The 12,663-nt window shown below is 47.5% G+C and overlaps 1 protein-coding gene across 1 annotated transcript in view; it reads left to right on the top strand.

The window, feature by feature from the left end:
* Positions 1–12,663, top strand: part of LOC101530025 (vitrin) — an 87,790-nt gene that overhangs the window by 50,892 nt on the left and 24,235 nt on the right. Inside the window, exons 7-9 of the mRNA XM_058668095.1 lie at positions 2,268–2,324; positions 3,676–3,741; positions 10,143–10,205. Coding sequence (XP_058524078.1) covers positions 2,268–2,324; positions 3,676–3,741; positions 10,143–10,205 — 186 coding nt within the window. The remainder of the gene's footprint in view (positions 1–2,267; positions 2,325–3,675; positions 3,742–10,142; positions 10,206–12,663) is intronic.

Genomic DNA, 12,663 nt, shown 5'->3' with positions numbered 1-12,663 from the left:
GTCATCACCACAATCAATTCTGGGACATTTTCACTACCTAACAGGAACCCCACATCTACCCTAAAATGTCACATACCATTCCCCCTAACTGTCCCTACGGCATTTACTTTGATTTGTGCCAATCTTAACATCTAAAGACAGATATTTCTAATATTTCTAATATTTTAGTCAACTAAATGAAATAGCATTTAGATCACTCCTTTTTTTTTCTCTGAGTAAGCTGAAAATATTCAGCCAGTTAAGAGAGAATTCTGCTGCTGCTGGCAGACAAGGGAGTTGCTGTTGTTGCAATCCCAAAGTTTTTCAGTCACATATTTGACTGTAGTCATTAGATTCTAGAAGTGCTTGTGGATATAGCAGACAAGCTAAATATATTATTCACTCACCAAATATGTATTAATGCCTACTGTGGATCAGGCACTGTTCTAGGAGCTAGGGCTTCCTCAGTGAATGTGTCCCACCAGGATGTCAGTAGCAGCTCACGTAGCCTAGGACTCTGGGCAGGAGCCACCTGTGTGGCCAAGAACCAGAAAACACAGAGCTATATCCTAAGATCAGAGGAGCAGCCTGAAGAGCCGGGGGTCCTAGGTGGGAATTCTGGGGAAAATGTCAAATCCCTCCAAGCCCAGATCTAGAATGAGCTGGATTTCTCATGAGCATGTGAGGACTAATGGTTACCCCACCACTGTTTCCTGTGTTAGGTTCATTACAACAAGTGCCATGGTGGCCTCAACTGTCTAGCGTTGTGTGTGTCCATAAACAAAGGTAGGCCAGAGATGAAAGAACGCCGCCTGGTGGGAAGGCATGACAATGGCTGTGGTCGTTCCTCTCACCGGCCTAGGGAAGTGAAAGGGGAAGGAGCTGTAAACCTTGGGCCAGGAAGAGAGACCAGAACCCACTGCTGCCAGTTCTTTCCATGGGCAACTGCCCTTCTCCACAACATTTCTCTCCTCTGTAAAAGTTCATTTTCCTAAGGTACCTAGAAAATAATTTTGGTAAAATATAGTCTTGCAAATATCAGAAAGATAAACACTTCCAGAAAAAAATAAGAACAGGTCATGACCAGGTAAGCCATAATAGAACTCCAAAAGGCCAACAGACATATAAATCAAAACATAAATATTCAAAATCACTGAGAATTAAGTAAGTGCGAATTAAACAAGATGTCATCTCGCACCAATTCACATGAGATATTAACGATACGCAGTTTGGGTGAGAACGTGAAGCTAGAACACCCATGCGAGTCTCCTCTAAGGTAATGACCAACCAACAGTGACGAGAGCATGGACACAGATGCTATTCAGAATAGACAAATAAATGGAGATGATTTAATTACCCCTCATTAGAAGAACAGTTGAAGAATTTGCCACATAGCTATTAAAATGTCGCTGATGACTTTACACCCTTAACTCATGTAAGAAAACTGGCCCCGTGGCAGACTGCTGTGTATGAAAACTTGTGCACAGAAAAGAAGTGTATCTTTATCTTCCAAGGGTTATACTAGTAATTGCTGGAAAAACCAGATGATTTCCTGCTATGCCTAATACATGAAGGTTTTATGATGAGTCTGTGTTATCATCATAGTTTGAAAACAAACTATTTTCAGGTTCTCTCAGATAATCGGCACGGAAAAAAAGGAGTCACAGGTGCCTGCGGATGGAGCCAGTTCTGAGACCAACCTCCCTCCTTCCTTCCCTGACACTTGGGTCCTGCCCTCAGCGGGCTCTTACAGGGCTTTCCTGCCTCCCAAAGGAGCTCTGCCTTCGAATTCCACTCTCTTCCTTTGTAAAACCTTGCTTCAGAGAAATTGTCCAACACATAACGAATGTTGAAGTGCCTAGTTCTCTCCGAGTAATTGGGGATAACCCATGGTGCACCTCCAGAAACAACAGCCGATGCCATTTGCATCCTACACCGTGCTAACACAGTTGAAGAAAAGTGCTAAATGTCAAGTGACGTTTCTATTGAGGAATTACTTTAACCTCCCCATGAGTGGCCCAGTCGAGGAGAACTTATTGTAAGAATAATGAAGCGTGCAAGAACACAGCACTCTTGTGAAATGCAAGGGTTTGTGAAATGTGGGCTCCGTGTTTTCAGCTGAGTCCTACTTTTCTCCCCCTCTTCAATGCCTCTGCCAGGACAGGTTCAGACTGCCCGAGGTCAGGCTTTAGCTTGGTTCTGTCCTTGGCAATGTCATGTGAGACTGGATCATGGAAAGAATGATCTAGATTTAAATTCATGCTCTGATCAGTCAAATGTGATTACAGATTTCTGGTCCTCTACCGCCTCCACAAGCAGCCAAACCAGCGCCGGTGCCAACACAGGTAAGCGCTACCCTGCCGCTTCAGCTGTGGAAAGTTAAGCTGGTTTCCATGTGACTCAGGTTTTCCACATCATTACCATTTGATTCCTGTTTGGACGGAGAGCAGCAGACCAGTGAGGGCAATGGGAGGCACTGCTTAGGGTCCCAACTTGTCGGAAAAGTAGGGTTGTCTACTGAGTAAGGAAACCCTTTCCCGCTCTGCCCTCTCTGGAAGGCTGTGGCAGAAATTCCTAAGGATGAAGTAACCAGGCTCTTTACGAGCTGAAAAGGGGCACTTTCAGGGGTTCATGCCTGGGGAACCGGGGGAAAGAGAGGGGAAGGGCACTTGTACAACATGGCACAAAGATATGCATTCTGTCTGCTCTAGGAAGCTGCCTCTGGATTCAGCATTCCTGCACTGTGTCTGTCCCTTACTGGTTTGGTTCAAGAACTGAGAACACAGCAAATGATATTCTCTGCAATACCTTTTTAAAAATTATTTTTTATTTCAGATGTAGAGTTACAGAGAGTAGGAGAGTCAGAGATCTTCCATCCATTGGTTCGCTCCCCTAATAGCAACAATGACCAGAGCTGAGCTGATCTGAAGCTAAGCACTTCCTCCAAGTTTCCCAAGTGGGCTCATGGGTCCAAGGCCTTGAGCCATCCTACACTGCTTTCCCAGGCCATAGACAAGGAACTGGATCAAAAATGGAGCAGTCTATACATGAATTGGAGCCCATATGGGATGCCAGCACCACAGGTGGAGGCTTTGCCCACTACGCCACAGTGCCAGCCTCTCTTTGTAATACTCTTGAGACCCACAGGGATTAGGGCAAAAACTGAATAATGCTGAATGTTTTCCACAAACCTCTGATCAAGCCTAGCCCATGAACTGATGCACTTAGTAGAGCTATGCCTTTCCCTTTGAAGCTACAGTGCACTATGGTCCAAGGCAGGGACCCGTGACAGAGAGATGTCCAGGCCTTCCTCCTATGGGGTGACGCTTGTCTGCCCTCCACATGTAAAGATTCCTGGGAATTGTAAGATTGGAGCAGCGCCTCCATGAGGTTCTTTGGTCAAGGCTGATGCATTGTCATCCAGGACAAAAGCTCTTAATCAGAATATCAGCCAGAATGGGGACTCCTGAACCATCTTGGCCCTCGGCAGGCCCGTGGGACTGTTCAGGAGGGTGTGTTCTCCCGTCTTGTCCTCTTGCTTAGGATCTCTGCATCTCCCAAGCATAGTGCCAACCGCTGAGAGTTCAGCTGACCTCCAAGGAAAACCTGAACTAGGGTCATTTCCGCCAGGGGTAAGGAAGAGAAGGTGGCTGGGTGTCAGTCAACACGTCAGCTGATTGTGTGTAATCCCTTCAGGCAGCCCAAGGCAGGATTATGTGGGAGCTGCCTTCCAGCAACCCATGGGAGCAGATGCCAGCCTGGGTAAGCTGCCCACCCCTTCTCTATTCCCACGCCCCCCATCCCACCAACACCCACTCTTGACCTCCGTCTTCAGTGCAGCTGCAGGTCACTGGTGTTTGGAGACATACAAATCTATCTTAACCCAGAGAAAACACCTCTTGGGATTGTCTGCTCTATCACGTGTCAAAGAGGAAAGTCCCGGTCAATCCAGATGCCCAAGGGTTCTCATCACTCATCACCCTCAAGATCTAGCCCCCCAACACACTCACCCATCCAAGCAGCCTGACCTCGGGGATGAAGCATGAATATCCAGACACCCCATGTGAAGTAAACACCATTGCAGGGGAAAGGAGTGCGGGTTAGCAATAAGGCATTTGACACGATCCTTATGGCCTGATCACTCTGCCATATTTATTCCATGTCACTTCCTGTTTCTAACCTTTTCTCCCTCCAGTACCTTAACTCTGACAGCAGCTGCCTCATTCTCCTTCACGCTCCCAATAATTTGCCCTCTTACTAACCCACACAGATGTTTCCGGTCCCTTCTATTCTCAAATCCTACCCATTTCTGCTGCTCTTATCTTCCTTACCATCATCCCTCCAAGTGTTCTGAGTACCCCACAACCTTCCAAAACCCTGGCCTTGGAGGGCCCTCTTATCGCAGGCTGCTCAGGCACAGCCAACCCCACCATGGCGCCTCCTTAGAGGGAGGGAATCATTCACACACACTGGTGAAAGCAGGTAAGAACATCTGGGCTCTTGGACATCCTTCATCAAATTCTCATGTCACACATGGTCATTCACATCAGGCAAGTGGCACAGCTACTCAACCAGAAGAGCATCAGGTAAGGAAATTCAATTACCCACCCACCACAAATCCCTTGTGGAATGTCCGACAGAGGATTTTACTCTGTCTCCAATAACTTCACACGGCAGAGACTTTTCCAGCATTTTCATTTGGCAGATGGTGTGGTTAAATGTAACCATCTAGATTCTCTGCCTGATTTGCCAAAACCAATGGCTCTCCAAATGTGTGACAGAGGCCATGTTTTCAGGAAGTCTGGGACTTCCTCTTTCTGACTTCATCTGTATCAGGATAGACTTTCTATACTTTCACAAAAGCAGCACATCACAACACACTGACTGAAGCAGTTAGCATCAGAATCTAGCTGTCTGCATTGTGACAATGAAGAAAGCTATTCCTAGGAGTCCTAAGAAAATGGCCATTTGTCATTAAAAAGCTGCATTTATGATAAAAAATATATAACAGGCCTAGTTTTCTTGGATATTTAAATGTGTTGCAAGTTAATATTCTGTTGCAAATGCAGTTTTCATTTCTAATTGATAAAAGTTACTAGCGATAACTCACCCAAAGCAAAGTTCTTGGGATCTTCAATAACTTTTAAAGAATACAAAGAGGCTGAGACTCTAAGAGTTTGTCAAGCTCAAGTGCTTTCTAAATATAACAGAAGTAGACTTCCCATCCCCTGGATGCCTCATCTTCCCCAGGGTTAGTTCCTCCGATCCCTCCAACAGGTCCTGATAACGTGGCTCCATACCCTGTAATTACTCATCTTCTCCTAGCTTGCAGCAACACAGTCTCCAGGATTTGTTCGCTGAGAGTTCTATAGAAGCGGTCACTCCAATCCCTTGTGTGTACAACCGAGTCTTTGAACAGAAATTGAAATATCACACATATCTCTGCTACATGCTCCCGTTGTGTGGTATAATTTCCCCAAATCTTAATTCTGTCATTTAATATGTTACCTGCAAAACTGATGCATATGCCACCTGTCTTCATTCCAATCACTATAAAATGTCACATGTACCTTATGGTCCCGTGTTTAGGTCAGCCCATTAACAAACTCAAGCAGCTACACGGGACGTGATGATGTTGTCATTGGGCTCAATATGTCACCCCCCGTCTCAGGATACATATGTAATTCTTGTCACTCATTCTACTGTACCTTCTGCCAACATGGAACTTCACGTATCCCCAATGTAAGCTACCACTCTCATTACAATGGAAGTTTTATTGTAAAGATATATTTATTCAGGCTACTATGTGTCACAGATTGTGCTGTGTGTTGGAACATTCCAGAATCCTGTGGCTAAAAATTTGCCTTCACAGGTCCCACATGCTCCTCCTCAGTACCGCCCCTCCCTCCTATGCTCCAGGCTTTCCACCATCAGATCCCTAGCCCCACCAGCGCCCTAGGAGCTGGGGCAGGCTGATCCTGCTGCATTCACAGAGGGAGGAGACAGTGGCAGAGTCCTGACAGTTCAGATGAAGCCTCAGTGACTTTTCTGAACCATCCTTCTGCCGTTTGGCTCCATGACATCATAGGCTGTCCTGTGGATCAAATAAACTTAACTGTCCTAGAAACCTAACACTGGAGATAACATTGTTCCCAAGAGTCAAGGTTACCAGGTCTCAAACGGAAACCAACTCATAAACAAAGCCAACACTGTAGCTTTGCTGGAGCTGTAGCATGAAGAGGGTCTGAAAGTTCTGAACTGAGGCAGAACTTTGGACTCCCAAAGGCCATTAAGTTAATGGCATGAAGAGACTCTAAACGTAATCCAAAGATGGTGGTGAGAGGTAGGTTGTTGTTCTTCGGTCAGGTCATTAGGGGCATCCCATCACAAGGTGGTTTTCACCTGAGGGTTGTCATAAAACCTGAACCTGTGCCTCCCGGCTCACCACGTGACCCGTCCCCTGCACGCTGTCCACCACTGCCCTTCCCCACACTCCGAGAGGCCAAAGAAGTCACCTGATCTTGAACTTGCCCCTCCAAGACTGAAAGATAAATAAGCTGTTTTATAGAGTTAGTTGCTTCAGCTATTTCATTGTAATAATAACAAGTGACTAATGCAGCAAGCATGAAGACTAGTGCCCAGCTCCACAGATGGTCCTCCGTCTTGTCTGAAAGTCCTGGTGTGCTTGGTCATAAGGCGACACCTGCAGCACACCTGCAGTGCCATCTAGGGGCCCCTGGAAGCACAGGAAGAGGGAGTTTTCCCAGATGAAAACATCCAGGCCTTGTGGTCGGGACCCAGGCCTAGGAGAGGAGGCCAGGAAACTCCCCCAACTGCAGAGGTCTGTGCCTGCCAGGCTGCCATTTCTGCTAAAAACTGCTCCCCTGCAGAGCCACCAGGGAAAGACCTAGATGTTAAAGAGCCAAATACATTTCTGTCCCCCAAACTCCAGACCCCTGGGCCAGGCACTGCATCTTCCCCTTGGGTCTTAGGCAGGTGAGTTGCAGATGCTCAAAAGAACAGCAGGAGCTGTGACTGGCGCCAAACATTGCCAGAACATTAGCAGCAGGAATGGTTCCAAAGTAGCCACAGTAGGTGGCCCACAGGTGTCATGCCAAGCTTCATACTTCAGGGCTCTAGTCACAGGCCCTGGGATGCCAAGGGGACAATGTGGCTGGCTAAATGCAGCCACCTCTGGAGCCTGCCTGTCTGGGCTCAAGTTCAGCTCAGCCACTTCCTGTAAGCCAGTTTCCTCACCTGTATAACGAGGTGGCAGCTTGTACAACTCACAGGGTTATTGTGACCAACACTCGTCAAGGCTTTAGTCAGTTCCTGACATGGAGCAAGCTCTCAGGGAAACATTCATGGTCTCTATATGTTCAATTGAAATTGTTTACAATTAGTACTTGTCTTACAACTGAGTGTATCTGAAATAACCAAAGATTGTCACAAAACTAATTATGTTTTGCAAAGAGAAGCATAATTTCCAGGGTGGCTATACACATTCATCTCCACCAGGTGCCCTGCATTTGAGGCAGGGGAGGACACGTCTTAAGGCTGTCCCCTCCCCAGGAAAAAACTGGAGGTGGATTAAGGAGAAGATGGGTGGGCTCCTAAGCCCCCAGCTAGGGTTTGGTAGACCCTAACTGGACCCTAACTTTTTACCCCATCCCAGGCTGCTCCCCTTGGATGCCAGGATGCAAATACCCACCCAACCTTCTCATTCCTACCAAGTCCAAAAATCACCACGCCTCAGCTGTCCAAATATTTTTCAGCCCTTTGCTTTTGGATCCATGTCATTGGATTCAAACTTGTCCCAAACAAAATGAAGGTGGCAGTCATGAAAGGGCAGGGTTTCAGGAAAGGAGAGAGTTGTGGACACTCCTGGCTGCTGGTGGGATGCTCAGGGTATGGAGCACCCCACAATAACTTTCCTGCCGATGAGCGATGCTGGGGCAAACAACTGAGCAAGTCAGCAACATAGTGTGCTAAGGAATAAAGAAAAGTGCATGTATTTATCAGTAGGTGGCGATAAAGTAGTGAAGACTAAGTAGCTATTTTCAAAGGCAGCAAGTTTCCTGGAGGGGGCAAGCCTTGCTCCAGGTCACACCCCCAATTCACGGCTGAGTCAGATTAAAGTCACCTTTCAAGCAGAGTATGCAAGAACATACAGTATCTTTCAGAATAGCCTGGCAACTTAATCAGTATAGAAAACTATCACTTCTTTCATGTGTGTGAATGACCCCGGCCAGCAGCAAAAAAGCTAATAGCCTTTAAGCAATGAAACACTTGTTCACATTAGCCATCTTCTGTGAGAAAAGGAAGGAGGCAGGAAGAGACCAAGAGAAGGAGATTCTCTGGACTGTCTGTGCTCCCTCCAGGACTTTCCAGGTATAATCTCTCTTCCCCCACCCCTCCAAAACAGGTCACGGACTTCACCAACACCACTTTGTAGGGGAGGACAGTTAGCACCCTCCTGCCTTTGGAATCCCAGGGCCACTTGTCCATGGAGGTATTTCAGCACCAACCAGCCCCTTGCAGCTTTGTATTCGATGACAATGGAGATGTTCTCACGCCTTAGGATCCCTATTATTCCAGGACTCTTAGTACACAGTAAAAGAAAGAAGGCAAAGAGATTTACGCCTTTGGCTTTAAGAGCTTTGAAAGATAACAAGGGGTGGGGAGGGAAGGACCACACAGACGTCCCGTTGTTCCTTTACTGGACATTTTGGTTGGGAAACCTTATCTTCTGCAGAGTTCACTTGGGAGCTTCCGCTGTGTGGTTTGAGGAACACGTCTGTCCCTTCCTCATTTTGAAAGGAGAAGACGTGGCCTTGTGGAAACCTAGATCCAGCCTCCCAGGCAAGGCTAGATCAAGATACATCAAAGTCCAGAACTAGCAGAGTCCGAAAATCCAACTGGTGGCACAAATTCAGCCGTGGCAGCCTTTCCAGTGGTGTGGGGCAGGACTCTAAGGAGGACACTTCAAAATGTCTGTAAGGGAACCTGAGGTGGGAAGCAACCGCTGAACAGAGAGAAGGAAATGCAATGACAAGAGCCGGAAGGGCCTCCCAAATGGCCCCTCACTCCATCCGACCCCACAGTTTGACTTCCCCCTATTTCCGCTTCCTTCTTGGCAAAATGCAATTCAGCTTTTCCTGCCACTTGAATGGTTGCTCTTGGTGTGAGGCGAATGCCACGCCAAGGGTCCTTGCCTTGGCTTCACCCATCCCTCCCAGGCTGCCCCGAGCAGCTCCTGGCTGAGAAATCCTGCCCCACACCCTTTGGGAAGTATGAAACGACTGCTGCTTGCTGACCTTTAAGAGGAAGATTAAACCATGTGCCTTGCAAACTGAAAAAAGAATTAGGAGAAAGTTCACCGCAGGCTAAGAGTGAGCAGAGACCCCAACCCTCTCCTCCACGCTGGGACTCCCAGGAAGTTCCGGGCATCTGTCTGTGAATCCCTTCCGCCCAATCAAACCTACAGGGATTTTCATTTATTGTTGTTGTTTCCTTAGAAAGTGTATTTGTGAACTTGGCACCTCCTGGAATGGGTGTGAGGACCCACGTGCATGGTGGCCACACACACGGCTGGCATTTATCTCGCCCACAGCCTCTCAAAGCATGAAGCATTTTGCATTTTAACCTCCAGTTTTGAAGTCCTGAGTGGTGGGCTGAGTGTTAAACCCTCTTATTTGTGCTACGTTTATCCAATTTGTCTCCTCCAGTCAACATCCAGCCCCCATCCAGCTGTTCTCTTCCTGTCTTATTCATCTTTGTTCCTTGAGTTTGTTGTCAAAGACTGCACAGTGTAGATTTACCTAATGAGCAAAACACATTTCCTGACCTCAAGATTCTCTGAATTTTACAGAGGAAATTTCAGACTCGCAAAGTGTTTACTGCTTTCAGATAAGGAAACTATGGCTCAGATAGAATAAATTCATGGAAGCAGAAGACAGGCTCCTGAAGGCCCAGCAGAACCTTTGGTAGGCTGTCAGGTAGCATTCTTTCTGTTCTCAGGATGAGGGTACAGTGTGGAGAAGTTAGCCAGTTAAACCAAGCCCCCGAGCTGGGTGTGAATATCCACTATGTCCCCTTCTCCGGGGGGAGGCCAGATGCTTCCTGTGCTTGTAAGTCACCAAAAGTTTTACTGCTCTTTCCAGGATTTGTTCCAAAAGAAGAATTCAGCACACAATCTTTGGAGCCAGTATCCCTGGGAGATCCAAGTAAGTTAATCGACAACTAGAGACCTATGGTAGTTTTGACATCTGATCTACTCTCTACCCACTCACTCCCACCCAAAACCTCTTCTCTCCTGCCATGGATCCATTTATCTCCTCTCTTCTGTCACTTTGTTCTAAGGGGAAAGGAAAGAGTTTGAAGGATTTAACCTCTCTGGGTGACAGAACGGGAGACTATTTTAAACGTCACTATGGTAACAGGGTAAAGAACGGATGCAATGGGGCAACAAGAGTGGATAAAGCAGAGGCCGGCCAGTTAGCAGGGACAGTAGCCCTGCGAAGGTGATAATGGCCAGAACTTAGAAATTGGAAGTAGAAATAGCAATGGGTAGATTCAAAAGCTCCAGAGAAGGCGAAATCCACAGGGTTATGGTGGAGGTAGATGCTTTTGGTAACTAGGGAAACGGCCTGCCACAGGAACTCTGGAGATGGAGTGGGCGGTAGTTCTTGATGTCTGTCATCTTCAGTGAGACACTCGGTCAGGTCGACAAATGTCTACCAGATCTGACATTCCGAGGAACTTCCCAATCAGAAATGCAAAGTGGGACGCTGGTGAGCTGGGGTTCACAACCGAGGCTATGAAAGCAGAACTGAAGGCCCAGAGAAACAAAGGAAGGAAGAAATGGGGCTGAAGCAGCAGCCAGCTGAGGTTAACACGGATGAGAGACCAAAGGAACAACCCTGCAACAAACTCGGAGTGGGGGCAGCCCCTAGAATGTCACTGCCCACCAGCCACCAGTGAGCTTTCAACCAATCGGCAGCCCCTGAAGACCTTTTGCAATTTTTTTTTGAAGATCTATTTTTATTAGAAAGGTAAATATAGAGAGAGAAGGAGAGAGAAAGCTGTTCCTTCTGCTGAATCACTCCCCAGGTGACCACAATGGGTGGAGCTGAGCTCCAGGTCTCCCATGCAAGTGTGGAGTCCCCAGGACTTGGGCCATCACTGATGGATCTTCCAGGCCCCAAGCAGGGAGCTGGATGGGAAGTAGAGCCACTGGGACATGAACCAGCACCCATATGGGATCCTGGCGCATGCAAGGTGCAAGGATTTAGCCACTAGGCTATAGTGCCAGGCCTGACCTTTGGAATCTTGATAGTACCCCCTTTCTGCCTCACACCCCATGGGCCAGGCAGCCTCTAGGCTGGCTACTCCCAAGTGTGGTCTGACAGCCAACAGCAGCAGCAACAGCAGGTACAGGAGCTTGTCAGAAACACATGCTCAGAGTCTCTGCCCAGACCCTACTGATTCTGCAGGGTGATCGACCGCAAGTGATGCCTTTGCGCACTAACATGGGAGAGGCAGCACCCACCGTGCCGTCCAGGCATGGTTATGGTTAAAGCTGCACAATGTGTATACCTGACTTGCACCCAGGCTTAGGAAACACAGACTCAAGACACTGGAGACACTGCAACACGAACTTACAAAACTGCGTAAAGCTGAAGAAGAAGCACAAAGCAATTAAAATGGGTAATGATTCCTTTTGTCCTTGCCCTGCTCCCTCGGTCCTCAGCAACCACAGCAGGTCACACACACAGCACAGTTCACAAACCAGTCCCATCTATTTGGCTTTGCCTCAAGCTGCAGAGCCACAGGCTTCCACCTCAATGAGAGAGCCCCCGGGTGCCAGTCAGCACGTGCCTTGAGCCAGAAGCTTGGTGTTCAAGAGTTCTGGGAAGGAGAAAACAGAGGGGTTCCTCAGATCAGCCACGAGGCCAGGGAGTGAAGGGGGCCAAATAAAGGAACTTCAACTACTTAAGACATAGCCATATAAGGAGCGTGTCAACCCCAAACACAGTTCAAGAGGCAAGCAAGATCAAAACGATCTGCAAGGAACAAAATAAATACTATAGAAATCAGGCATTGCTTATTTTGGGGGATGGGGGAGGGAGGAGCCAGACGCCTAGCAATGGAGACACTGATTGAGATGTCTGTATCCTGTGTCAGAATACTGGATTTGATACCCAACTCCAGTTCCTGACTCAGCTTCCTGCTAATGAGACAGCCATGATACAACAAGCAGCTAGGAGATCAGATGAGATCCCAGCCCGAACCATCAAGTTACTGGGGGAGTGAACCAGCCGATGAGCAAAAGAAAATCCTCTCCCCTCTTACTCCACTAAACATTATTCCATAGAAAAAGTGTTTTTTGTTTTGAAAGATGCATTGAACTAATCTGCTGTCCTCTGGAAGGAAATCCCCCTTAAGGAGTCTTTACCACATCAGACTTTGCCATGTGCACGCATCACCTGGAGAACTCTTTAAAAGGGGTCTGATTCTGTAGAATTGGGTGAAGCCATTTCCAGCAAGCCCTGGGCGGTCGTGGGCGGCATGTCCTGAAGAACACTACTGCCACCTGCTGACACTGCTTCACATTGCAAGGTCAGACCTAGCAAAATATGAACTAGCCCTGCTTGGGGAACCACATTTCGATTTTTAAAACTT

The sequence above is a fragment of the Ochotona princeps genome, chromosome 8 (genome assembly GCF_030435755.1).
Source record: "Ochotona princeps isolate mOchPri1 chromosome 8, mOchPri1.hap1, whole genome shotgun sequence".
Lineage (NCBI taxonomy): Eukaryota > Metazoa > Chordata > Mammalia > Lagomorpha > Ochotonidae > Ochotona > Ochotona princeps.
The sequence above is the reverse complement of the archived record's forward strand: the minus strand, read 5'-3'. Positions and strand labels throughout refer to the sequence as shown.